Source organism: Callorhinchus milii, unplaced genomic scaffold (genome assembly GCF_018977255.1).
Source record: "Callorhinchus milii isolate IMCB2004 unplaced genomic scaffold, IMCB_Cmil_1.0 Scaffold3, whole genome shotgun sequence".
In the NCBI taxonomy this organism is placed as follows: Eukaryota; Metazoa; Chordata; class Chondrichthyes; order Chimaeriformes; family Callorhinchidae; genus Callorhinchus; species Callorhinchus milii.
Window position 1 is genome coordinate 68,558,939 of NW_024704744.1, and position 23,477 is coordinate 68,582,415.

The following is a 23,477-nucleotide window of genomic DNA, read 5'->3' on the forward strand; positions in this document are numbered from 1 at the left end:
GTATAGTGCGCAGGCGCGGGGGTGAGGATGGTTGGCAGGGTTGCGTAGCGCGCAGGCGCGGGGGTGGGGGGGGGGTGGTTGGCAGGGTTGTATAGCGCGCAGGCGCGGGGGTGGGGATGGTGGCAGGGTTGCGCAGCGCGCAGGCGCGGCGGTGGCAGGGTTGCGCAGCGCGCAGGCGCGGGGGTGGGTGGGGGGGGTGGTTGGCAGGGTTGCGCAGCGCGCAGGCGCGGGGGTGGCAGCGGCAGTGTCGCGCAGTGCGCAGGCGCGAAGCATGGAGGATATTTGCGCGAAGTTCGTGTCTCAGAAGATCAGCCGTTGCCGCTGGAGGCCCGTGTCCGCCCAGGCCCTGCAGCAGCCGGAGCTCTTCGCCACCGGCTCCTGGGACAACGAGGTGAGGCCTCGCCCGAAAATCACCCCCCCCCCCCACACACACACACACACACACTCGGGGCTGGCGGTGGCTCGGCCTCCGGAGCCGGCGGGGGCTGCTCTGGCCCTCTCCCTCCCTCTCTCCCTCCCTCCCTCCCCGCCCGACCCGAGGCTCGGGGCGGCCCAGCACCAGCAGCAGCAGCAGAGCAGCACCTGGCCCTGAAGCTCGGCTGACTCCCAGCGTCAGAGCCGTGAGCTGCCCCACCACACGCGGCGATTAAAAAAATAAATAATAATAATCACAATCATACCGAGGCAAGAGATGCCTCGGAGGGGAGTGTTGGATCCCACACCGGGACTGGGAAAATAAACCGCAACCACACTTGTTCGTGTTCTGGCGGAGGGGTCGCGGACCCGGAACGTTGACTCGGTTTCCTTTCTCCGTGGAACCCGCCCTGACCTGACCCGCCCTGACCTGACCCGACCCAACCTGACCCGCCCTGCCCTGCCCCGCCCTGACCTGACCCGACCCAACCTGACCCGCCCTGCCCCGGCCCGCCCCAACCTGCTCCGCCCTGACCCACCCTGACCCGCCCCAACCTGCTCCGCCCTGACCCGCCCTGCCCTGACCCAACCTGACCCGCCCCGACCCGCTGAGTGTTCCCACCGACTTCTGGTTCTCTTTCGGATTTCCAGCGTCTGCAGTACTTTGCGTTTTTGTTTCCAGGACAATACTCTCAGATCAACCGAAGCAGCAACTCGGAGCTCAGGGTTGTCAGTGGCAAGTTCAGGAAAGGCTCCAGTTTTCATGTTGATCACAGAGGATGATTTAACAACTGGAACTGAGTTACCTGCAGAGGCGGGACAGAATACTGCACTCGTTTAAGAAACTGATTTAATGCTGGAATTGGATGGGTGTTGTTTTTTTTTCGGAAGGTTGTGATTTAAAGGGGCTCAAGGGCTTCTGTCAGCCAAACCTCTCCCGAGAAACTTCTGATTGAAGAGCTGATCTTATGTAAGAACACGATTCTAGGGATGTGCAAGTTATTTGAATGTGGACAGATTCAATGGGATTCATTGCAAACAGAAACAAGAGCATTTTGAGGGGATGGATGCCATTTACCAAAAGCCAAAAGGGAATGAAGAGAGTCGTATGTTAGATCCTGCTGTATATTAATCATGCATCATCCATTGGACATTATTTTTCCATCCTGTGTCAGGATGGGGCCATCACCTCTGAGTTACACAGTTGTGGATTTCATTCCTAAGATAGTTTGACACTCTAGTGCAGCTTTTGCTGGATTTCTGTTCCACATATTTAGTATTCTGTCCAAGATATGCATAGGATTCTTATTGTCTCGTATTTTGCTTGAGGCTTTTTAATTTTGTTCTTGTATCTACTAGTTTTACAGTTGAAGGCAAAATTAAACAGATTGCACATAGAACATTTTTGAAGACTGAAATTAGCTTTTTTATGTGTTTTGCCCCCTCTGACTAAAGCCTCAGTTATAAACCATCTTCTATTGATTTGTGTTTTGTGCAGGAAAACAAAGTATGTCTCTGGGCGATACAGGACACTGGAAGCTCTGGAATGGATGAACAATATGAGGGAGATCCTCAGTTACTTTGTGAAATAAAACATGATGGCGATGTCATGGACTTACAGGTGCGGTATAGAATATTTTCATTAAAAGTTTCTGTAGCGTGCACATTAAGTTACATCCCTTACACCACAATGTGAATTTCAGTCAGATTTTCAAAGCCTCACAATCTAAATTATCAGCTATGAGTATACAGTATAAGATTTAAACATTTACAATGTGGAAAGTCTGCATGGACAACAGTTAAATCAGTTATCTTAACAGCATTTTACTGCAAATGTGGAACGTGATTCAACTGAGAGATGTTTTGTTTTTATTGTGGAAGAGTACTGTATTTTACATTTTTCTTAATTTTATTAATTTGTAGGTCATGATTTTCTCCTTGTGTGTATTTTAAATATGCATTGTGTAAATGACCACCATGGTTTTTGTATTGTAGTTTCTCGATCAGGAGAGGATTGTCACAGCTTCATCAACAGGAAGTGTCAATATATTCCGTCATCACCAAAACAGCCAGGTAACAATAAAGTTGAAACATTTTCCAAGGACATCTCAAGCTATGTGGAAACATTTTGTAATCCTCCTATATAGTGTCTTGCCCATAAAATACAGTCAATCCACTTTACAGTATATCCTATGGATTGGAATCCCAAATAGAATAGCAGTATTAACCTGAGGACTGAATGGTGAATGTGTGAGCAGAGGGGTGGGGTTGGAAGGAAGTGGGGTGAGCGGTGGGGGGCACCGACCCCCATATATATATATTTATATTATGTGAGTGAGAGACTGGAACCCTGGCTGGTTTTGCTCTCTGTAACCCTGCAAAGGCTGGAGGCAATTTAGCCTCCCATGCAATCCCAGTTGAGACCAGCAAACTCAGCATGGACCAGGATTCGAACCGGCAAACTCCCAGTCCACAAACTGTAGTTGGAGCACTACAATGGTTTTTCCACTGTGTACATTTTTTTAAAAGAAAAATCTGTTTACAGCAATAATAATCTGCATTTATAAAGCATCCCTCACATAGGATTGTAGGTTAAATATGTGACTAAATGTTGATTGTGTTTCCCTGTAGACTCTATCTGTTCATCATCACTGGGACCGTGCTCACTATAATTCCTGCGATAATGCTCCCTGTACGGGCCTAGTCTGCAATGGTTCTGAAATCATCACTGTTGGAGAGGATGGCCGGATCAACCACTTTAGAGCTGACCAAAAGGATCCAGTGCGAACCATAGGTATATCAAGTTTTAAAATGTGAAGAAATGAGGCACGGTTCCAGAAGATGTGTACTTGGTGTCTGAAAGCTTGGGCACCAATGGTAGGATGAAGGGAGTGAATACTGAGCCCTAGACCAGAATTAGAGAAACAAAGTGTCAAATACCTATTCAAATCATGATTTGATTCACTGTAGGTTAGTCTCTGACAAGGTTAAACATTATGGTAGAGAAAGTGATATCTACTGCAGGCTCTGTTGTTACCTTACATTGATCAAATAGAGATGTATACTCCGTCTTAAATGTTGCTGAGTGTTGGCAAGTTTAATTCTCAATCAAGTGATGCACGTCAAGCAGATCCCCTTGTCTTGCTTCTTTACCCCTTGTTCTTGTTACCCAGTGCATTTACTGCCTGTTTAACCTCCATGGAAATTATTATTTTAAAATGTAATTAGGAAAACAATTACCTTAATTTCAGAGCAATTTAAATTCTACAACAACAATTTGAATTTTATACAGCACCTTTTACACTTGGTGATCGACTCAAAGTGCTTCTCAAAGAAAGTAAAATTGTAGGAATTTTCTCTTTAATGGCATTGTGTGAAAGTGATCCTCTGAAAGCTGTCGAGTTTGTAAAGCGGATGACCTCTCTACTTTTATAACGTTGTACTCTTGTAGAAGTGACAACAAGATAAAATAAATAAATGCAAGTTGTTATATATAACTACGACAAGCTGTTTTATCTTGTACTGAACGGTAGGACCAGAGGACACGGCCTGTGGTTGAAGTGGGTAAATTCAGGAACAAATCTGCGGAAACAGTACATCAGTGAGCAAGTAGTAAACGTATCAAACAGGCTCCCTAGGAAAACGGTGGAAGAAGAAAATGTTGCTTGGTTCAAGAACAAATTAGACAGATTTCTGCTAGAAAATAATATCTTGGGATACAATATATAATTTGGGACACAACATGTCAAGGGACTGTCAGAATGGTGGAAGGTGAACTAGATGGACCTTGGTCTTCTTTTACATAGCAATTTCTTATGTTCTTATACTCCTTCCCTTTTAATTACAGGTAATGTAGTTGCATAGTACTTCATTTGGACTGTTGCATAGAGGGCGATATATAAGTGCAAATTATTGTTGAATCATACCATGTTCTGATTTCTTCCTCTGCCTCAATAATAGAGACATAGACCATACCTACAGAGCTGTGTTCCTTTAATGAGACCACAGCTATAACCCTTCCCTGTCAATTCTTGAAATTAATTTTACGGTGACCAGATAACTATTTGAATAGGAAAAATATTAGGGCTGAGAGTACATAACTTGTTTTTTTAAAGTAAATTTAACTGAAAAGATTTTTCTTTTCTATCTCCAGATAATGCAGACAGTAGTACTCTTCATGCAGTGACTTTCCTACGAATAAATGAGATTTTGACAGTAAATTCCATCGGACAGTTGAAAATCTGGGACTTTCGACAACCAGGAAATGAAGCTTCTCGCATATTTTCTTTGTATGTTCATAAATGCTCTTCATTTCCATTGACTTCAATCGTGCCTTTGGTCACCTTCCTCCCCCCCAGCTCGGTCCCGGGATCCGTTACTGTAAAGCGCTCTGAGACGCCGTCCAGCATGGAGGGCACTATATAAATCCAAGTTGTTGTTTACAAATTGAGGGGGAGGGACATGATAACAGCTTGGGCAAATGTTACTTTCAGTTTTTCTTCCTCCATTGTAATGCTCTGATCAAGTGGAGCCATGTGATTAATTACAGATATGACAATAATCCTAACATTTAATATTGCGCATTTGTGTCGGGAGGTCTTCTCAAAGCCCTACACAAGATATACTGTAAAGTGCAAATGATGTATATTTTGTAGGCAGACAATCTCATGTTTTTGCACCTTTATCTAGTATGTTGGAAAATTAATACTGTTTCAGTTGCATTTTTTTAAAAAAGTAATCTTGGTTCGTCGTTTCCAAACATGCCTCTGCTTTGCAATAAAAGCGCTCTGAGACCCGGTCCCATGTGAAGGCGCTATATAAATGCAAGTTGTTGTTCGCTAATGCCAAATTTTGGTGTATGATCCTTACTATCTAGGACGGGGGATAGAGTGCCTCTGCACTGTGTGGACAGACATCCCAACCAGCAGCACATAGTGGCTACAGGTGGCCAGGATGGTATGCTGTGTATCTGGGATGTCAGACAAGGAAACATGCCTGTCTCTTTGCTGGAGGCTCATTTCACTGAAAGTAAGTTTCTACTTATGCGACTGGAATGGTTAGATATTGTTGTCTTCTCTCCCTCATGATGGAGCAGCTAAGTTGACTGATTGGCAGGATTTGGAGGAGCAGACCAGAAAGTGGAGACTGGAATTCTTATTCTGCTCTCGATAACCCTTTAAGCCCTGAAGCCCCAACTGTGGGGTGGGGGGTGGCTAGCTGGACAATGAGCAGAAAGTGTTCTGTACCACAATGAATGCACCTCTTGTAACCGCTAGCCTGCTAAAAAAAAAAGCACCTGCTTATCCAGTAGAAATCTGCAGTCTTAAATCTTAAAAAGTGCTGCCAAAGGTGTAGCACAAAGCCATATAGACGAGAAGGTTGAAGGCTTGACTCCTGGTTTGCTTGTAGTCATAGAATATTGTGGCACCGAATCTAGCAATTCAGCTCATCAAGTCTGTCTGCACGGGTAATTTTCTCCACATGAGCCACCTAATCTAATCTGCCCTCCTACTTGCTCCACTGACTTTTTAATATATTTGATCCTTCAAGCATCTAGCAAATTCCCTATTTAAGGAATGTATTGACTCTGTTTTAACTGCAGTTGGTGCTAAATTTCACATTCCAAACACTGTCAATGTAAATAATTATTTCCTTACCTACCCTTTAATTACTTTTGCGATCATCTTAAATGTGTGCTCTTGTTATTGACTCACGGGCCATTGGAATGATCTATTACTACTTATCAAATCTTAACTCTTTATAATTTTGAAGATTTAAATTGGATCACCTGGTAGGTAGACTTCTGAGCTCAAGTGGGCACAAAGCCCTATAAATGACTAGTACTTGAGAGCTAAAGGGAAAAATCAGGCAAGGTACCCTCTGCTGATCAATATACAGTGACCCCTGGTGGCAACTTTGGAGTGAATGTTGAGTAATAATAGCAAAAGAATCGATTGTAATACCCCTCAAAATCATACACTATTATAAATTCTCCAAAACTCTGCTTAGGTTCATGCTTGTAGAATATCATTTGGGGGAGATACTGGAGCATTACCAGCGCTCTTAGAACTGTAACTCAACAGGAGAGGAGGAGTAAGAAAGAATAGCAAAATAAAAACTTCCTTTAGTGTGGTCTTTCAGATTCTTTGAACTTTCCTCAAAATAAAAACTATCCTGAATTATTACTTGGATTTCAAATTAATTATTTTAGATTTATAAATGTCAACAGATTCCTCTCTCCTCCCCCCCACCCCACCCAGTTTACATTGTTATGTCATTCAATGTGAGAAAATCCACATTGAAGAATGCAATACTTTTTACACACATTGTCAGAATTAATGCTCAGGTTTAAAAATGAATTAGATAAAAGTTTTTAAACAAAAACTGAAGTTTTCAATTTGTCATGTTCTTTCTAACAGTGTGGGAAGTTCATTTTCATCCCTCTAACCCGGACCACCTGTTCAGCTGCTCTGAAGATGGATCAGTTTGGCACTGGAACGCATCAGCTACAACTACTGAAATACCTTCTTTCCTACACCCAGGTACGAACATACAAATTTACTACAATAAAAAATGGCTATTTCTTTTGTAGCATCATTGAATGCCCATTGCATTAGATTTGAGCATTAAATCAATACTGTGTTGAGGTCTACATAGCTCTACAGCAAACAGCTAAGGAGTTAGAGATTTTGTTTGCTCCAGGATTCAAATACAGAATTGTTAAATCATCCAAATCCCAAGAAGGCGTATTTACAATATTAAATACTTATAGATCATCAATTTTTATTGACAGTGACTACTTGAACCACATTTGGTAATTGTAATGTATTGAAGGTTGCATTGAAGGCTGCTTGTTATCCTGAAAATTCCATATTTTGGTTTCTTTAGTAACGGAAATGCTTTGTTAAAATTTTAAATATTGTTGCACAATGTTATTTATTTGGAAGACTTTTTTTCTTGTATCCTGAAGGTGGAAGAAACACGAGCCTCATGTCACGTGGTACTGCTGTCCACACCAACCTTAACCAATCGCTCACAAGTACGTGGCTAACGAATGATCCGACAAAAGCACGACTGGAAATTAATAGCCTACTTCCAGATCAGACAATGTCTGTCAATAGCTTAGATGTTCTTGGGCAGTACTTAATTTGTGGAACGGATGGAGAGGCTGTCTATGTTACCACTCATTTACCAGTGTGAGGAGGTAAAACCCAGAGTACTGCTAGATAAGTTAAAATGTAAACAACTGTAAATGTACCATTTGTTAAAACCAAAAAAATGCCATATATTTGAGTGTTTACAGTGCACCACTGATGCCAAGGATTATTGTGCAACTTTTTTTAAAAAATAAATGAACTTTAACAAAAGAACATTAGTTTGTGCATGATATTTCGAACACACAGAACTGCAGGATCAACAACAACTTGCATTGATATGAAGCCTTTAACATAAGAGAAATGTCTCAAATGGTTTTCCCATTGGCACTATTCGAAAAAGAGAAGGAAGTTTCTCTCTCCCAGTGTCCTGGCCAACAATCCCCCCAAGTGAAATCGGTCATCACTCCCATGCCTGTTCGTGGGACATTGTGTGCAAACCGGTTGCTGCACTTCGCCAACAAAATACAGTCAGTCGGAGGCACAGTGCATCCTGTGAAGGGTGTCGAGACGGCTTCCATGACTTGATAAACTGGTACATCAAATGCAGGGATCGTTACCATTATAATTTAAAACCCGCCCAATTGGGCGTGAGCCCGCCCAAGGCTGGAGTCAGGGGGGCGGGCAGTCAGATCTCGCGAGAAGTTGGGGGAGGGGGGGAGTCAGATCTCGCGAGAGGTTGGCGGTTGATGGGTGGGGGGGGAGTCAAATCTCGCGAGAGGTTGGCGGTTGGCGGGGGGGAGTCAGATCTCGCGAGAGGTTGGCGGTTGATGGGTGGAGTCAGATCTCGCGAGAGGTTGGCGGTTGATGGGTGGGGGAGGAGTCAGATCTCGCGAGATGAGTGCCCCCCCCCCTCCCCCCCAGGCTGGTGTGTGTCTCGGAAGCGGCGGCCATCGCACTGCATGGGACTGAGGTGCTGAAGTGGCGGGCGGGCGGCCTGGCGGGCGGGCGGGCACGGGGAGCGGTTGGTTGTTGTTGGTACGTTTAACGGGAGGCGTCGTGGACACGGGGCTACGGCCTGCGGGAGGGGGGGAAGGAGACGCCGGCCGAGAGGGGGGGAGGGAGGGCCGGGCGCTGTGGAGTGAGGGTAAAATGGCCGCGGTGAGAGGGCGGCTCTGGGCCCGGGAGCTGCTCCACATCCCGCACGGTGGGGAGGCGAGGCGGGTGAAGGGCGAGGCCGCTCGGCGGCACTCTGCGCCGGAACATTGCGCGGGTTGGGGGGGGGTGAGGTGAATGGGGGGAGGTGTGGTGGGGGGGAGTGGGGGGGAGGTGGGTGGGGGGGGGGAGTGGGGGGGAGGTGGGTGGGGTGGGGAGGGTGAGTGGGGGTGAGGTGGGTGGGGGAGTGGGGGTGAGGTGGGTGGGGGAGTGGGGGTGAGGTGGGTGGGGGGGAGAGTGTGGGGGTGAGGTGAGTGGGAGAGTGGGGTGAGGTGAGTGGGGGGGGGTTGAGGTGGGGGGGCGGTGGTGAGTGGAGTGGCTTGAGGTGGGGGGGGGGGACATTCACAGACTTCACAGTCGTTTAAAAACACCTGAATTAGTCACCGCCTTCTTGTTGTTACCAGGCACTGTGTGCGGTTACAGGGTCACTTCGCTCAACAGCAGAATCCTTCTTATTCTCCTCCTCCTCGTCATCATAATAATAATAATAATCTTTGCCTTTGTTTCACATCGAGAGGACATTTGGGTTCTACAGTTAAGTGCAGTGACTGTTTTTTTTGCCAGGGGGAAGGTGAGTGGATTATTGTGTGGATCTGTCACTGGTCTTTTGTCAATACACATCTCTTGGAACAATAACAGTCGCTATACTTGACAGTGGGTACAATAAGGCCCCGAGAATTTCAGTCTCAATAACACATTTATAATGATGCTCGATCTTTCGTCGACTGTATCAGCAGGCAACGCTCTCTATTCTTTTTATTTCTTCTGTTGGTTAGCGAAAATTTTCATTTTTTTTGCTCCACGAATTGTGCTATCGGTCAGGCTTTTTGGATATTTTTTTTGGGGGGGGGGGGGTTCAGTCGGGTGTCTCGACGCGTACGGAAACCCATCACCACGCTTAAGGGTATTCGAAACAAAGTGAGTTGCACATAGTGCCAACCACAAATGGAAATGTCTGGAATGGAATGCGCATTCTCTCCCCGGAGGAATGCACCCACTTATCTAATTCCGGAAAGTATTAGATGCAGATTGGCGAAAGCCAAGGCTTGGAGACCCCGGAGTGTGTGTTGTAGTACTGCTGTTTAATCAGCTAAAACCACTAGCTTGCCAATGAGTGTGCTTTAGAAACTGGGAAGGCACAAAGTTTGATTCCTCAGTCTGCTGAGTTAGTTGATGTAAGCAGGGATGGTACTGGAAGTTACAATTAACCTCAACATTCAGGGTTAAGTGGGATGGAAAACAAGCTTTGCATTCCAGTGCTTATTATTGACTCGAGCAGAAAACAGGTAATTGTACTAATTGTGGTCAAGTAGGCTATGAATGGCTCACACTTAGATAAAGTCCTACCCATTTATCTTGAACTTGTTTGTGTCAACATCTCACTTACATTGACAAAAACGTGAAGTCCTGGGCCCTTCTCTGCACCTTAATACTAAATACTTGACATGAAAGCCAGCACACAAATTGGTGACAAATTGTTTAGGTCCCTAACATTGTTTTGTAAGGCACCACTTATGTTGACAGTGGAATCTTAAATTACTATGTTTTACTTTAATTTTTATTCTAAGTTAATTAAATGTTTGTAAATAAGGATGAAATTGTTGAAAATATTGCAGTAAATTGCTTCAGTAAGGGGCTTATTTTCGAAGTTCGGGTGCTTTTTAGGTTCATAGTAATTGGTCATAGTAAGGAGGTTTGTACTGATTTGTCAAGTTATTAATCTGCATTAATAAGTACAAACTCACATAAGTTGTGAATATAACATTTAATATGACTTATGTGAAATCTGAGTTACAGGCAAAATGTATAGTCGTATAAAATCCAATTGACTATTGGATACACTGTTTATGCGCAATTCAATGCAGCCAGTTAGTGCACATGCGATACTTTACCACTGCAGCTGGTAAGTGAGAATGTGATGACGATTCAATGCATTTTGACCAGTTGCCACTGGCGCACTTACCAGCAAGCATTAGAATCACAGAAAAATAAGTTCTGTGCCTGTAGCGAAGGGTCAAGGCTACGTTTCCAATGATTCAATTCATCCGGCTAATAAATGAGCATGTGGTGACAGGTCAGAACATCATTTCCCGCGATCCAATACAGCTATCAAGTGAGGGAGTAATGGAAGATAGGGAGCAGAGTTACAAGTTAGGAGATAATTTATAAAATCCGACTAGTGCACTGAATGGGACTCAGCTGCATGTATGACTTACACAGTTATACGATTTATAAAGAAGACTTGTGTAAGTTTTATTGTACATGGAACCCACATGCCGATCAAAGGCTGAGTTACAGATGGGTTATTATTAATGTCCTGTGAAATTTCATTGACATTTATTGCCTTCAGGCGAGGGGACAAATGTGTGAATGAGAAGGAAAATGGTAATGTTTGATTACAAAAGTGCTCTTGAACTGACTTTAACATTTTGAGCTTCATCTTTAACTTGTACTCATGTACTGCAAAATCCTATTAATTTCAGTAAATGTTGATGTGATAATTTTATTTCAGGGAGTAATTTGCAACATTCAATGCAAGTGTTTGTCTTTGCAGGTTACCAGATCTTGTGGTTATGCAGACAATAGATGTGCAAAACAACAACATTATAACTGATCAACAATATTTTTGGATGTCATACACCAGGCGTTAGTTGGTTGAAGTTGGAATTTTGTCTGAATGAATTTTGAGTAAAGTTGATTTTGACTGACATTTTCATGAAGAGAGGGGAGAAACCTGAGCGACATAGACAAATGAGGCCTAAAACATTCCCTGCCAGCAACTTCTCTGGTAGCAGCCGGCATATGTTGCAGGAAATTCGTGAGAGTCTCAGACACTTGCCCAAACCATCAGGAGAGGCTGGAAACACGGACCAAAATGTACTAAAAACAGCAGCAGAAGACTCCAGGCAACAAGGACGGAATGCTACCAAATTTGCAACTCACCAAAAAGCGCTTCAGGAGATCCGGAATTCCTTATTACCGTTTGCAAATGAATATAGTTCGTCAGCTCGAGGAGCAGCAGATGTAAACAAGCAGATGCTGCAGGACTTAACTGCTGCAGGATTTGATGAGGTGAGATTTTTCAAATGGTTTAAATGAAAGCTGGATCTGAAAAGAAGAAATTTGCAATTAAATAGGAATAATGATAATAATAGTAAATACAATTTCTTTTTTAAAGTTTCATTCTCAATATATACTGTATGTGTATATGAACTGGCAATCGGTTGAACTGGCAATTGTTCCAATTAATTCACTCAGGACTGCACTGATTGATTTCACTCAGACTGTCCATTTGTTAGCATCGTACTATACAAGATTTGGTCTTGTCGCTCAGGTTTATTTGGATGTGAACTGTTAAAACACAAGTGGTGAAAGGTGGTTTTCTGTTAGTTTCATTTTGAACTTGTGCCACTTTGTCTTCCAAATGAGCTCTGCTGTTTTCAGTTCTAACATTTCATTGATATTGCAGAAGACCATTAAATTGAAAATGAGATTGATTTTTGTTGGATACCAGATTCATACATGAAATAATTAAGACGGTTCCCAAGGAACAGAAATACCCTCTCCATGAAAATTCTTAGGTTTAATTCACATTTATTCTTTCATCCACCCCCTTGTTACATTAAAACATTCCTCCTTTAGGTTTCTTCTTCCTAACATACTCCAGTTCCTGGTTAGGAGTAGAGGCAACATGATCCTAGATCTCTACTATTTCTCTTATTTACTGGATAATAGGATACTTGAGCCTTCTCCTCCAATTTCCACTTGCATTTGGGAATGTGTCTGTTCTTAATGGAGGGGTGAAATCTGAAACTTGGTAATTGGAAAATCATGGGTGTGAACCAACTTCCTATCTCTTCCTGCCAACTCTTTCCAGTATCCTTTGTTACCATTTCAATACCAGCTTTTGTATAAATGGTTTATATTTGAAATCTTGCAGCTTGACTTTTAGAAATAGTTCCCTCTATTATGAATTTTGACGTTGGGAAAATATTTCTCTTTGCTAGCTTCAAATACTGTCGGGGTCTCAGTAGTTTAGTTCCTGAGCCAGGAAGTCCGCATCATTTCAGTGCAGTATTTTGTACTGAATTCTGTTTCTAGCCACTCACCAGTTCTGGCCAGGCTCCACTGGCTCCCCATCACCGAACGGATCAACTTCAAGATCCTTACACTCGTTTTCAAATTTGTTCACTCCCTGGCACCTCCCTATCTCTCCGACCTCCTCACTCCCGACTCCACCACCAGGAGTCTCCGCTCGACTGGGACCCGTCTCTTGTCTGTTCCTCTCACCCTCCACCCCACCATCGGAGGTCGCACTTTCAGCCACTACGCCCCAAAACTCTGGAACACTCCCTCAATCCCTCTGCCTTGCCCTCTCTCTCCCCTCTTTCAAGTCCCGCCTGAAAACCTTCCTCTTTGACTGTGCTTACAAAATACTATACAGTACTTTAAAATGTCTGGAAAAATACTGTAAGTTCTTCATTTGAATTAGTCCCTTGAGATTTTCGACAAGTATTTAAAACTACCCAAAGTTAATTCCAGGTTGTATTGTACCACTTTGGTATTATAATATGTAACTATTTGCAGGACATGGTGGTTCGAGCCTTGAAGCAGACCAACAGTCGCAGTATAGAGGCGGCAATTGAATACATCAGTAAGATGAGCTATCAGGATCCACGACGGGAGCAGATGGTTGCTGCAGCAGCAAGACCAGTAAATGCAGGCATGAAATCTCTGGGTAAATACAGACCTTCTGCTAGCTAAAGCTGTTATTGATTGAGTTAAATACTGGAAACTGATATCACTGTTGCCTCTTTCTCACTCATTTACACAGAAATAGGTTTTATTTCTAGCTGTGGGATCTGTGATGGGAGGGAACGAGTGAGTATTTTAATCTTCCACTCATGAGTAGAACACAGTGTCCACTTCCTAGTAGATGCTGGACACAGCTTTAAGCTGATAATGTCATCCAAAAAGGACAGAACAATGGCTGATGTGAGAAATGGAACATTTAGATTGAAACTGTATAACGTGCTTTGCCTGAATTGAAGGGATTTAACATTGTTCAGGTAGAATAAGGAAAGTTTGTTCTGCATGTGGCTGTTCTCTACCTGACCTATGAGTGTTTAGTATTGAAAGTGAGTACTCCATTTCGTACCATTGACAGGCATGACATTAACTTAAATCAGTTTACAAAACATAAATCATTAAAGAATGTTATTGCAATACTGTTTCAAAGTTTCAAACACTTCAGGTTTCATTTAAGGATGAATATGTTGTGATCAATTAGAGAAATTCTTGTTTTGCTCGCATTACATCTTTGTTTCTTGGCACAATATTTTTTGTTTTTTTCTTCCATCTTCCTACACAGGTTCCAATAACGTTCCACAAGCAGTTAACCGCAAACCAAGCTGGAAGGGATCTAAAGAATCTCTGGTTCCGCAACGAATTGGTCCATCATTGATGGAGGGTGTGGGATATCGAGCAGATAGCCCCGTCTCCCAGCTAGAGATGGCTAGATCGAGTTCTGGAATGGCTGCATACACTCAGGTTCATCCTGGAAATGGCCAGGGGGCTTTGGGACCTGTGAACTCTCAGAGAGGAAACCTTCCTCCTCCGCTTCCAGTGAGGAGTGTAACGCCACCACCTCCTCCCCCCAGGGGCCATACCCCTCCCCCACGTGGTACGACCCCTCCCCCACCATCCTGGGAGGGGAGCCAGCAACCAAAACGCTTTTCTGGAAACATGGAGTACATGATGACGCGAATCTCTCCTGTCCCTCAAGGAACATGGCAAGATGGGTTCCCACCACCCAACCTCAATACTGCCTCCATGATGAATCCACCGCCTCAAGGTCAAAGAGGGATCAGTCCTATCCCATTGGGTAGGCAGCCTATTATCATGCAAAACACAACCAGCAGTAAATACAGCTACCCAGCAGGCCGCGTAATACATCAGAATGGCACCACACAGCCAGATGGGTCTACCCCTGCACACTTTGTGTCACACCAAAACGTTATGGGAGGTAACGCAGTCAATCGTCAGCCACCTCCCCCATACCCTCTCTCCCAGTCTAACCGGCAGAGCCCCAGTGCCTTACAAATGCAAGCTGGGGGGGCAGCTGCTTCTCCCAACTATAGCAGTAATCTCAATGGAAATATTCCGCAATCTGTGATGGTGCCAAACAGAAACAGCCAGAACATGGACCTTTATAACATTGGTGCGTCTGGCATACCAGCTTCATGGCCACAGTCCCCTCCGCCTCAGCCCCAGACATCGTCAGGTAGTGGCCCAGAGATTTCTGGTTGGCATCCTCCTCAAAATCTCAATGTACCAGTGAGGTCTAATTCCTTCAACAATCACCTTCTATCCAATCGCCAGCCTCATTCGAACTCGCAAACATCTGCCACAACAGTGACTGCTATTACCCCTGCTCCCATTCTGCAGCCAGTAAAGAGCATGCGTGTACAAAAGCCAGAACTACAGACTGCACTAGCACCAACTCACCCTCCCTGGATGCAGCAGTCCATGCAGACGAGTAATGTTCCTGAGGGTCCAACAGCAGCCAGTCCTCCTGTGACTGAAGCTCCAAGTTATCCGGCTCCACCTCCACCATACCCAAAGCATTTGCTTCAGCAGAATCAAACTGTGCCACCATATGACTCTGCGGCTACAGCCAATAAAGAGGAACAAGGAGCAAAACAGACCATGCTAGCGGTGGGTCAAAGCAAAGAGGAGTATGAAAAGGGCACCGAATTGGGTGAGCGGTCCAATGCTGTGGACAAGGAAAAGAAACAGATAACCACTTCACCTGTCCCAGTGAGGAAGAACAAGAGAGATGAGGAACGTAGAGAGTCGCGCATTCAGATCTACTCCCCACAGGCTTTTAAGTTCTTCATGGAGCAGCACGTTGAGAATGTGTTGAAATCTCATCATCAGAGAGTACATCGCAAAAAACAACTGGAGAATGAAATGTCACGGGTAAGGAATGATTTCTTTCATCTTTGTTGTATTATTGGAGGTGTCCTGCTCAGATGAGGCATTAATCCGAGGTCCAGTCTGCCTGTTCAGATAGACATTTAAGATTCCATGGCACTATTTGAAAAGTGAAGGGAGTTTCCCCCTGTATACTGGCCAACAATACCCCAGATAAAACTTGTCATTCACTTCATAGCTGCTTATGGGACATTACTGAATGTAAATTGGCTGCTGCATTCACCTATAGATATACATGGTTACTACACTTTACTATAAATCCTGTGAAACTCTTTGACACATCCTTTGGACATAAACAGGCGCTGTATCAATTATAAGGATTCTTACTGGCTATTTTATTACTTCAGAATATTAAACCTAACTTGTTGCAAACCTAGACTTCGGTTTAGACATTGCAGGAATTGTGCTAGTGTCGTGGTCCAATAAAATTTTGAAACTGGCTTGATGGGCTGAATGGCTTATTTCTGTTCCTAAGCTGCTTCATATACAGATAATAAGGGTAACTGGTGGCCAGACGAAGCCTATGAATATTTTCCTCTTGCTTCTGTTGGCTTAGACCTCTTGTGTCTACTCTGCAGTGCAGTGTGACCAATTGCTACACCTGTGTATAACCTCTACACTGTGTGTGCTGGGCATTTCTCAATTATTTTAATAGCTACAATGTTTTTATTAATTCAAATGTTTTTGTTATAATCAAACGATCACTGTTGCCTAGATTATGTGACTAGATTTCAGTAATAACAATGCTAGTTAGTAGTTAATGATGTGAATTTTTTCAGTCCAATATTGTAAAAGTAGTGAAATGTCATTATAGTATTGTGTATTTAAAATCATTATTAATAAACACTAGATATGCTGTATACCTATGTTACTCTTAACCATAGTAATTTGTTCTTTTATACTCTCTGAATTAGAACCTTTATTTTGAGGGCATAAATTTGGAAATTTAGTCTGTATTTCTTTGTTTATTCATAGGTTGGGTTGTCAAAAGATGCCCAAGATCAGATGCGCAAGATGCTATGCCAAAAAGAGTCTAATTATATTCGCCTGAAAAGGGCAAAGATGGATAAATCCATGTTTGTGAAGATCAAAACCTTGGGAATAGGTGCATTTGGGGAGGTTTGCTTAGCTCGAAAAGTAGACAGCAATGCACTGTATGCTATGAAAACATTGAGGAAGAAAGATGTTCTGCTGCGAAATCAAGTTGCTCACGTAAAAGCTGAGCGGGATATCTTGGCAGAGGCTGACAATGAGTGGGTGGTTCGACTGTATTATTCATTCCAAGACCGAGATAATCTTTACTTTGTGATGGACTACATTCCAGGAGGAGATATGATGAGCCTCTTGATCAGAATGGGCATTTTTCCAGAGCCTCTGGCACAATTCTACATTGCTGAACTGACCTGTGCAGTAGAAAGTGTTCACAAAATGGGCTTCATTCATAGGGATATCAAACCGGATAACATCCTAATTGACCGAGATGGACATATCAAACTGACGGACTTTGGGCTGTGCACTGGCTTTCGATGGACCCACGATTCTAAATATTATCAAAGTGGTAAGCAATGCCTAGTAATTTATTGTATGTTGCCATTTTATTGCAGCTAGAGAATTATTAAGAGTTGCCTTGTGCAATTGGCTGCTGAGTTTTGCCCACAAAATTCACTTTACAGTGTGTTCCATGAAGTGCTTTGAGACGTCTTGAAGACTTGATAAGGCGCTATATCAAATCCAAGTGTTGTTATAAAATGGAATATGAAAAGTCCATTTGCTGATCTTATCTCATTTCCAAAAATAGTCAATCTACTTTATCATGGACTCTACCCTGTCCTGCACAATTGAAGAAGACCAATGGCCTTCTGATACAGCGGCTTATAATACCTTTGAGACATCTCAAAGTGCTTCACAGAATATACTGTAAAGTGAATTGACTATTTTGTGGGTGAAACTTGATAGCCAATTGCGCACAGCAGTGTCCCACAAACAGTCATGGATTGAGTGACCAATTTATTTTCAATGTACTTGCCCGATTGTTACAAATGTAACCTGTTTTTTCCTCTCTAAAAAGGTGACCATCCTCGTCAGGACAGCATGGACTTCAGCAATGAATGGGGTGACCCTAAGAGCTGCAAATGTGCAGAAAGACTAAAGCCACTAGAGCGCAGGGCAGCCCGACAACATCAACGCTGCTTGGCACATTCCCTAGTAGGCACTCCGAATTACATTGCACCAGAAGTCTTGTTGCGGACAGGTAATGTGAACAGCCCATTGGCTTTGGTTTCATTTAGATTATGGAGACGCTTCTTTATGATCGTATCAGCTTCGCGTTGTAACTGGAAGTCTTGGTAATGGAGACAGAGCTGGGAGCAGTATTTTAACACCCTGCACTATATCCCTCACCAGATTTCTCAATGCTGCAGCACATAGAAGCTATTTTCTTTCCCGTCGTACAGCTTTTCTGCTCTTGCCTTATATGACAATGTCTGTTGCAACTGGAAACCAAATAATCCTAAGACAAATAATCAAACCTGTTTTTAGCAGATCAGGGATTCCAAACCCTAGCATGACTAAAGAAGAAAAACATTGAAAAGGGGAATGAAAGAAAGAAATCTGAAAGTTGGATGAAACCTTATTACTCACAGCTAGGAATGCAATCTTTATTTTCTGGTAACCTTATATAAAACTAAAGTCACCAGCTGAAGCAACCAGCTGTATTACAGGCAAAAGGGAATATTATACCTTAAGGAGTTCAGATGACATTGTTAGACCAAAAATTTGATCCGTGGCTGACCGATTCCTCACGATATTGAAGCTCCTGGAAGAAATTTCTATCACCAGACACCTTTCCTGTAATTCAGTTGTTTACAATGACAAAGCAACAACGTGTGCTTTCTAGATATGATGGAGTTAACCTTTTAAAAGTGCTTTGTGCATGTTAGTTTATGCACCTACAACAGTGGGTTGATTTATATTGAGGTCTACAAAATCCTGGATAGCTATATTATCTAAAATATATATTTTTATTCTTTGGATCCTGTAGGCTACACTCAGCTGTGCGATTGGTGGAGTGTTGGTGTAATTCTGTATGAAATGTTGGTGGGTCAGCCTCCTTTCCTGGCACAAACTCCATTGGAAACCCAGATCAAGGTAAGTCGTTAATCATGTAAATCCCAAATGTTTTTTTCTTCTGGTGCCTTTCACACCAGGAGGATGTCTGAAAGTGCTTCGCACAGCTTACTGAGATCCTGAGCTGGTGGAGAAAGTTGAGTATGTGTGTGTGGAAGTGGCTGAAAGCTCAGTTGAAAAGGTTTGTCCTTGTGTAGGTTTTGAAGGACAGGAAACAACAAATTGAATTTCTAGAGCACACTTTACACAGGTTAGCATCTCAGAGAAACTCTGGGGGAGAAAGGGAAGAGACTTAGATGACTTCCGGAGAATGTCTGAAACCTTACCCATCGATGGTGCGACCCAGGCAGGGAATGTGAAGCAGGTAGTGTTCACACAATGACCAGGAAGTTGCAGGGATAGGGTAAGGAGGCATTTCATAGTGAGGCTGAGATAAGTAAGACATAATTATTGATTTTTGTGCTTCCTATTGTCAAGAAAATCAACCAAACAAGGTAAATTTTCTATCAATTATTGAATCACTTTTACTGCCCTAAACTGGAATGTCAGTATTTGCAATTTTTATGTGAATCTCAAAATAATAAGTACTTTGAAAATCTAGTCCACTCATTTTACAGTTTGAAAAAGTTGCATTAGGGATAAAGTTCACTTGTTGTTGTTAATTAAAATGTAAAACTTTTAATCTTTCATAATGTTCAGAATGATCATCTATTTGGAAATATTGCTTTTCACTACCCCTCTCCTTTGGGCAATTTTGGACTGTAAAACTGAACCAAGATAAGTCTATCAGAACCCATTTTTACCTCTGCTTCATTTCCAAGGTCTACTTCACACTTCTCTCAAATGACATTGTTATAAGTAGGATTGTAGGTAGGGAAGGCTGTTAAAAGGGCAAGCAGGATTCTGGGGTCTATACAGAGAATCATTGAATACAAAAGTGAGGAAGAGATGATGGTTAAGCCACAGCTGGCATATTGTGTGCGGTTTCAGACATCACATTACAGAAGGAATATTGGAGCTTCCGAGGCGTTTATGAGGGTGACAGTGGAGATGAAAGGCTATAATTATGAGGAGGTTTTAGGACTCTTCCTTTGAAGCAGAGGAGGTTGAGGGATGATATTTATTGAAGATAATGAAGAGGTTTGAGAAGATGAATCTCTATTTTAGTGGCTGGTTGTGATTTTATGGACCTCAACTACTATTTTATTACAGAGCTCCACTGTACTTCGGTTGACCTTCATACTCTTTTTAATTCCACAGCCAGAAGCAGGACTGTTCAATATATGCTTCATAGTCATGTAGATAGTAATTGATTTATGCCATCTGCTGGTTGTCCTAAGCAGTGTGAACAAAATCAGAGAGCACAAGATCAGACCCAGAACGTATTAAAATGTTTGACTAAAATTGCTGGGCGGATATGGAGACGTTTCCTTCAATTATAGAAGATAGTAGAAGTTAACATTTTCTGTTTCTGAAAAATAACATGTTTGGCCTGGTTTATAATGCTTATTTCGAAAAACTGGGAGAGGTGCTTATGCCTAAAGCTTTGAATTTTCAACAGAACTATTAACTTTAACTAAAAGTAAAATCTTTATTCGTACCAGCAATTTTGATTATAACTTCAGCTGCCCGTTACTTTCATTCCTGTGGTGGGAGTGGGGGGGGATTGAGCAAGTTTATCTGTGTACTGAATACATGATTTCATGATTATAATCGAATAATAGTTCTGTAGTTTTGAGCATAGGATGATACATCACACTGTTAAAATATTCGTAACATCAGAACCTGTTTCTTTGCTTAATTCCTAGTTGCAATACAATTGACATTAGCTATGTTTTGGATTGTAATATTTTAAATACATATCAAGATTGGTTGTTATAGCACCAGTGATAAAAGTATAGAAGCAATCTGAAGTGCGGAATGTCGGATTTGTGATTTATATCGCTAATGTTTCTTTTATAGGTCATAAACTGGCAAGCAACTCTTCACATCCCACCACCAGCGAAGCTTAGTCCAGAGGCCTCTGATCTTATCATTAAGCTCTGTCGCGGTCCAGACGATCGGCTTGGAAAAAATGGCACAGAAGAAATAAAAGCCCATCCGTTTTTCAGATTGATTGATTTTTCTAGTGACATACGCCATCAACCAGCTCCATACATTCCTAAAATTACGCATCCAACGGATACATCTAATTTTGATCCTGTGGATCCAGACAAGTTATGGAGTGACGACACTGATGGAGAAAGCATCGGTGACACTCTCAATGGCTGGTACCAGAACGGGAAACACCCAGAACATGCATTCTACGAATTCACATTCCGGAGATTTTTTGATGACAATGGCTACCCTTACAGCTATCCAAAGCCATTGCAGTACGACTATCCCAACCCAGAAGGTTCAGAGCATCAAATGCAAGATAGGGATGAAAATGTTGCAGCAAGTAAAGAAAGCCAAAATCGAGAGCTGGTGTATGTATGAAGGGAGCGTTCATTCTAACAGAAAACCCTTGCTGATGATAATTCGCAGGGACGTGTTTTTAGTTTTACCAGAAACTTTCATGTTTGTTTTCAAAAACTTACAGAAAAATATATTTTGTGAGTATTAATTTATTTGAATGTTTTGATTGAACATTTCCAGCAATTGGATACAGTGCTGGATTGAGTGTGCCTAAACACGACACTAGATTTGAAATAACGTGGACCATTTGATAAATACTATTTGATAAATAGCCTATCAGCAAAACTATCTTTATAAATTTCATCACATTTACTAAGGTCTTAAACATTATTCTGAGCACTCTCAGCTGTTCTTGGAGTTTTGTGTAGGTGAAATACACAATAGATTGTGTTTTTAAAAAAAATTACACTACATGTCTGAATCTTGGACAGTGGCCTTTTAATGCAGTGCCTTTAAATAAATCTGCTTTGCTTTGACCAAATATGAAGAAAAATCAGTTTGGCACAATTTACAAGAAAATAATTTCCTATTAGAAGTAGTTTAGAACACTAGATATTTTTCTAATTTATGCTTCAAATTTATTTATAAATTATATGTTGTATAAACATTTAATTTTACTGTAAATACAGTAACTTCAATCTTCTCACTTTATTTTCCAATGATATAGTAAACCTAAGATCATTTTGGGTGTAAATGTTTTGGCAATCTACTGTTAACATTTTAGACACAAGTATGTTTACATTAACTAACATTGTCATCACTAAATCTTGCCCTGTTCAAGATTTGAAATTCATTTAATTATGAATATGTGAGTTGGGGGTGGGATTGTAACGTAGATCATTGAATATTTACGTGTGAAATATTTTAGGTTTACAGTAAACTATTTTTGGGCTGGCCTACTAAGCTGTTTCCAGTACTCTTAAGCCTATATGAGAAGTGCTTTAGTATGTATGGCTAGTTCAGCAGTATTGCAGGATAGTAGAAAGTAAACGGGTTTACACACTGAGGTATGACATGGCATTTTGTTGTAGATTCGTTTCCCCTCATGTTTGTATTGGTTCATCTCTGGCTCTGACATTCATAACTGTTAAATTGTACCTTTGCTGAAGGACTGATATTGTACAAAGTACTATCATTTGTGCCTTGTATGCTCAGCATTCGGCAAACCTTGTCTGATTTTTATCATCCTGTACCTATCCGGCAAGTGGATCATTTGAGCTTCAAAAATGATACCACGTAGGAAAACTTGGATCTGTTTTACAAACACATTGGTTTGTATTTTCTGTGGAATGATCAGTAGTTTTCCTGCTGTGTTTTCTGTCTTCAGTGATTGTCACCATGCTCTCCGATCAACTAGTGTAAACGTCTCTGGGATGGGCATAAAATCTGAAATGTGATCAGTGGTGTAAAATTATATTAAAAATATTGTTTGAAAAATTGTGTCTTTTTGAATTTTCCGATTGTCTCTTTAACCTTTGTGGAGTCCTGTAGCTCAGTGGTAAGAGCACTCGCTTTGCAAGCGACAGACCTGGGTTCAATTCCAGGCAGAGGGCGAAACTTTGGGCAAGTTTCCTTACTCCACACAGAGCCTAATAATCCCTCCAAAACCAAAAACAATAATAAAATTGGTCATTTTCAATCTACGACTGATTGTGGGGCTCTGCGCAATTGGCTGCCGCGTTCGCCCACAAATATAGTCAATTCACTTTACAGTGTGAAGCGCTGTGAAGCGCTTTGGGACGTCCTCCCGACGTGAAAAGCGCTATAACAAATGCAAGGATTATTATTATTATTTCTATTGCTTTGCTTCTTTCACCTGCTTTCAGTTCTCGCATTGGTATTTGTGCCACCAGTAAGAAATGTCTTTACTTGTGACTCTATACTAATCATAGAACACATCCAGTTTACTTCTATAATTCATTTTTTTGTTCTCAAAGCAACCCAAATGTTTTGTGGAAAGTGTAAATAAACCAAAAGCAGTCTAATTTGTCCTAACAAATTTCTAAAACATTGAATGTGCTGAGGATCTATTTTGAATGTCTCAAAGACTAATTGTGATGTGTTTTAGGTAAATTTGAAAATTACATATTTAATCTATTAAAGCTACAAATTAAGAGACCTATACATTTAACATAATCAAGATAGGAAACATTAAAGTTGGGACTTGTTTATGGG

The 23,477-nt window shown here is 42.0% G+C and overlaps 2 protein-coding genes across 4 annotated transcripts; both read left to right on the forward strand.

Moving 5' to 3' along the window:
• The first annotated feature begins 243 nt into the window (after positions 1-243).
• On the forward strand, positions 244-7,774 carry nup43 (nucleoporin 43). The gene is given in 8 exon segments (NM_001292152.1): positions 244-391; positions 1,913-2,035; positions 2,410-2,487; positions 3,046-3,208; positions 4,568-4,703; positions 5,291-5,442; positions 6,834-6,956; positions 7,385-7,774. Coding segments are annotated over 8 exon segments (1,125 nt in total). The 5' UTR covers positions 244-271; the 3' UTR covers positions 7,615-7,774.
• A 653-nt stretch (positions 7,775-8,427) lies between these two features.
• lats1 (large tumor suppressor kinase 1) lies at positions 8,428-22,739 on the forward strand. 3 transcript variants are annotated; one of them, XM_042333300.1, is made up of 8 exons: positions 8,428-8,481; positions 11,278-11,795; positions 13,311-13,461; positions 14,095-15,704; positions 16,695-17,277; positions 17,788-17,970; positions 18,760-18,866; positions 20,808-22,739. In XM_042333300.1, the coding sequence occupies exons 2-8, from the start codon at positions 11,439-11,441 to the stop codon at positions 21,321-21,323; spliced, it is 3,507 nt and encodes a 1,168-aa protein (XP_042189234.1). In that variant the 5' UTR covers positions 8,428-8,481; positions 11,278-11,438; the 3' UTR covers positions 21,324-22,739. The 3 variants fall into 3 exon arrangements, with proteins under 3 accessions (XP_042189234.1, XP_042189233.1, XP_042189235.1); XM_042333299.1 differs by lacking the exon at positions 8,428-8,481 and adding an exon at positions 8,516-8,546; XM_042333301.1 differs by lacking the exons at positions 8,428-8,481; positions 17,788-17,970; positions 18,760-18,866; positions 20,808-22,739 and adding an exon at positions 8,516-8,546 and having other exon boundaries at positions 17,165-17,238.
• The last annotated feature ends 738 nt before the right edge of the window (positions 22,740-23,477 follow it).

Coding starts and splice junctions, on each gene's coding strand:
- lats1 (XM_042333300.1), top strand. CDS start 11,439: ATGAAGAGAGGGGAGAAACCTGAGCGACATAGACAAATGAGGCCTAAA. Junction 17,278..17,787: donor TTCTAAATATTATCAAAGTG/GTAAGCAATGCC, acceptor CTCTCTAAAAAG/GTGACCATCCTCGTCAGGAC. Junction 18,867..20,807: donor CATTGGAAACCCAGATCAAG/GTAAGTCGTTAA, acceptor TTTCTTTTATAG/GTCATAAACTGGCAAGCAAC.